Raw genomic sequence first — 4,340 nt, forward strand, 5'->3', positions numbered from 1 at the left:
GGTGGTAAAATGCGTAGCTTGGGCGCTGCAGAACGTTGCTGTTATACAAAGGCTGCATAAAAGTGCCGTCGCGCAGCACACACTGCCTATTTTGATGCGTCAATTGCTCTTGGAACATGATTTAGTGCGAAGAAAGTACGTTCTTGAAGCGGGCCAGATCGCAGAGCTCGGTTTGCGATAACTGCGTTTAGCGGCGTAACCGCGGGTAGCGCGCCCGAGTGATAAGGGTAGTCTGACCTGCAACTTGTTTGCGTTTTCGGGGCTCAAAACTTTTTTGTTAAAAATTTAACCCCGCGTAATGATCGCACCCCTAAATTTGCGGCAACTTTTAAAAAGAAAGTGCGATCATTATGAGAGTAAATACGGTAATAACCCAGTGGTCTAGGCTAGACAGTCTTTTCTGCACTAAAATGAATATTTCTACTGACATAAGTATAGCTTGCAGGATATATCATGCAGTGCACCGCAGAAGCACATTTCTTGCTGGCGAACTCGTGCAGCACACGTGTGCCACCTGCAGGCATCGAAGCCCCTGGTGAAAGAGCAACGGAGCAGAGCCACATATAGCTTGTTCTGAAAGCACATTTATTGGGGCCCACCGGTGGAGCTGGGCGTGTCTTTTTGGCTGCAGTGAAAGGAGTTGGGGGAGAGAGAGAGAGAAGGCACAGCCCAGCTGCTGCCTCCTGGCGGCAGAGTTCAGCGCACAGTCTGGACTATGTCGTCGATCTTGAGGATGCTACGCACAGTCTCGGCTGCCAGCGTGATGGCACTCGTCGAGACCAGCAGCGGCTGCACCACGTTCTCCTCCAGGATGTTGGTCACCGAGCCCTGCATTGACACACACTCCCCCTGTCAGTCCAGACTCGGCTGTTTCAACACCGAAGCAAACCTCTGCTGTTATTACTCTTAGTCCTGAGTGCGGAAGAGTTCTTGTGACAATTTAGTATCTAAAGTAGGCTACTTAAAGGGACCGTGAAACGATTTAGAAGGGTATACTCTAGAGCAACGGATCTGTAGAGGTGGTCTTTGCGGGGATTCGAGTCAAATGTAAAAGCTCGGCGTGCACCCTATAATTTATTAATATTTTTAGAAATCTCTAGCAATAGCTCGCTACCTAAAGTTACATATCGCCGCGTCCCCCACCCCGACAATGTTAGTGGGCAATCTGGGCAAGCCCAAGAATATGCCCATTGAAACCATCTCAGGGTCCTTTTAAGTCCGCTGATAGTTCTAATACTACACGTACAGTAGGATACAACTTTAAAAAAAATAACAGTTGGTAACAATACACCAGTACACGATACCGGTTTTTTATGTTTGAAGAGTCAGAAGGGTCCAAAGGCAAAATTGCAATACTACTAACAGACTCATGTACAGGTATCCAAAATGAAGTTGTCTTCAGGGTAGCCCCGGCTAAAGTTGATGACAGTGACAATCCCATGTGAGACTAACCTCTACACTGAATTGCACTATTGTGGCACACTAGTTTTATGCACACATGGTTGCAGCACAAGATATAGTTCCTGCTGCAAGTGCAACCTTGGACCAACCCCAGCACACAAGCGTCAGAAGTTTGCAGAGCAGATCACCGTGGAGACTCAGAAGTGTCCTAAGGCAAAATGGCAAGGGGTCATCACGTGCATATGGCGGGCAGGGCAGTCACGTGCACGAGCAGCAGTTGAGGGCTCCAGAAATTTAGACCACCTGGGGTTCTTTGACGTGCACTGACATCGCACAGTACACGGGCCTCTAGAACTTCTCCTCCATCGAAATTCAACCGCCGCGGCCGGGATTGAACCTGTTGTCTCTCGGGTAAGCAGCCGAGCACCATAACCACTGAGCCACCGTGGCAGTGTGACCACCACCGCTGAGCAATGCTCATTACTCTGTAATACTGCAAGTGATGCCTTTGCTACAAAGGTGAATTTTGTGCCACTTTAAAGCCTGGCTGGGTGTTTACTGACGTTAGCTGCAGAAGATGCTTGCCTCAAACTATGTCCAGAACAATCACTTCGCTCAGGCTTCGTACACACCATGCTGTCCACAAGCACAGCCTCAATAGCGTCGAGGATTAATATAAACAAGTCTGAAAACAAGGCTGCTGGTTTGTTAGACAAAACAGTTTCATTACTGAATTTTACTGCATAACTTAGTTTTACAGCAACTGCTAGGCTCAGGCTTACGGGGCTTCAGCGACCCAAAGCGACTGATGCTATGAGGGACGCCGTAGTGAAGGGCTCAGCTGTACAAGTTTTCATTTGACGGAATATTGTCATTCGTGTACACCGTGACTTCACCCATGACTGTTTACAGCGCATGGCTGTTACAAAGCTGCCAACCAAGGACCATAAGAAATGGGAAAGAATCAACGAGGTTTTCCTGCATTTAGCTACTCTGCCACACACCCTAGGGTGCCAGATGTCCTTCAAACTGTCTTCCACTTGTGCAGCCCTCACCAAACAAGAAAAAAAGCTGTTGCCCCAACACTTGCCTGCGCTTGATGAGGCAGCGCACGACGCAGAGGGCGTCGTGCAGGGACCGCTCGGCCTCCTCCAGCACCAGCTTGTTGGAGCCGCGCACCAGGATGGAGACGGTGCGGCCGGGGTTGGCCACGCCCGTCACCCGCACAAACTTGGTGCTGCCCGTGGTGACCTCCTCGACCAGCTCGGCCGACCCGAGGGCGTCCGCCGTGAAGTGGTCCAGGGAGGCGATGGGCCGGCAGCCCACGCTGCGGCACACAAACTCAATGTCCTCCCGCTCGATGTCCTTGACCACCAGCAGCTTCATCTTGGCCAGGAAGTGCAGGGTCAGGTCGCTCAGGGCGTCCCGCAGGATCGACTTCTGCACCAGCAGCACGTTGCAGCCGGTCTTCTTGATCTGCTTGATGATGTTGAGGATGTAGGCCCGCTCCTCACGCAGCACCCGGTCCATGGCCGCACAGTCGCTCACTATCACCTGGTGGTCCATCTGCAGGGGCAGGCAAGGACAAAAGGCCTCTCCCATATCCATCCAGCCAGCCCCGTCAGCTGCCGGCACCTTACGCCCGCAAACTTCCAAATCTCATGTGCCCACTTGACCCTGTGCCACCCAGTGACACACTTAAAGAAGGGAATTGCTCTAAAAAAAGACACGGACGAGAAAGGACATGGACAGGCGCACTTTCTCGTCCGTGTCTTTTTAGCGCAATTCCCTTCTTTAAGTATGTACGACCAACTCACCCAAGAACGTGCTCTCTTGAGTGATACACTTACTTTCTTAAAATCCATCTTACCCATCATCATCACCGACTGTACCCATCATGCCCACCATCATCACCCATTATACCCATCATCACCCGTCATCATCCATCTTACCCAACATCATCAGACATCAACCGTGGCCTCCGCGATCGAAGCGCGCTTTTGCTCCGGCCATCCCATTCGCACGGAGAGAGCGTAATTTGAGAGAGCGGTGTGACCGCTCCTCTCGCCGCACGGTGGCGCGCTTACCCCATGCGCGCTTTCCCTGAGGCCGTCGTGCGTAAACCGCGAAAACGCAGCTGTCGCAGGCCTGTGTGCGATGCGCGCTAGAAAATTACCGCACAGGAGCGCCGGCAAAGGACAAGATAGCTTACTGGTATAATATCTTCCTAAATTCGGAAGCAGACTTAGGACCGAGATAAAGCAGATCGTCATAAGAGCGTTTTTTTTTTATTTGTGCAGTTGTATATGGCACCAAACATGAATTAATTTACATTTGAGCACAGCGGTCAATTTTAATTGTGCTGTCCACGTAAACGTTAGTTTAGAGCCTTAAATTATATAGAGAGATTAGCGTTCTGTCGGTTTTCCTGTGCAGCAATGGTATTTCATTTGAACTTTAATGCATCCAATAAACGTTTGCTTTCGGCGCTTGTAGATATCAGTCAGTTCCTTTTTCCCTGTCGAATGTTGGGCAGGGCCGTGCCCAACAGCCTGCAGTGCATAAGGTTTTTTGGCGCATATAGCCTGATTGATTTAATTACGCAGATTAAACCAGATCTATAATGTTTCTCGCATAGTGTTCATTCTAAACACGGAGCCCTTTCCTGTGGAGCGGCTGGCTGGCGAGCTTTTTTTTGCGGTATATGCTGCCCTAAAGTCTGTGACACCACAGATACTGTGTTTGCGGCGTGGTCCTCCCTTGCTTTGCCAACAAAAAGGGAGCACTGCCAGACCCTCGAAAGTAATAGCTGCAGCCAGCTGCTGCCGCACGTTGCTTATTTTTATATGCGGCGGGGCAATATCAAGCCTTCTTAGTGGCCACCAGAACACTGACGAACTCTGATTTTGGGTAGGTTAATCCCCCCCCCTCCCCCCCTG

At 50.5% G+C, this 4,340-nt stretch overlaps 1 protein-coding gene across 1 annotated transcript; it reads right to left on the bottom strand.

Moving 5' to 3' along the window:
- Window positions 1-696: 696 nt before the first annotated feature.
- Window positions 697-3,266, bottom strand: LOC149333515 (T-complex protein 1 subunit delta-like). The gene is made up of 4 exons (XM_089557745.1): window positions 3,252-3,266; window positions 2,492-2,967; window positions 1,144-1,165; window positions 697-828 (listed from the first exon to the last, which is right to left on the bottom strand). Exons 1-4 carry the CDS (start codon window positions 3,264-3,266, stop codon window positions 697-699), a joined length of 645 nt encoding a protein of 214 aa, XP_089413871.1.
- Window positions 3,267-4,340: the final 1,074 nt, after the last annotated feature.

Source organism: Amblyomma mixtum, chromosome 8 (assembly GCF_055824585.1).
Source record: "Amblyomma mixtum isolate Tamu chromosome 8, ASM5582458v1, whole genome shotgun sequence".
Taxonomy (NCBI): Eukaryota; Metazoa; Arthropoda; class Arachnida; order Ixodida; family Ixodidae; genus Amblyomma; species Amblyomma mixtum.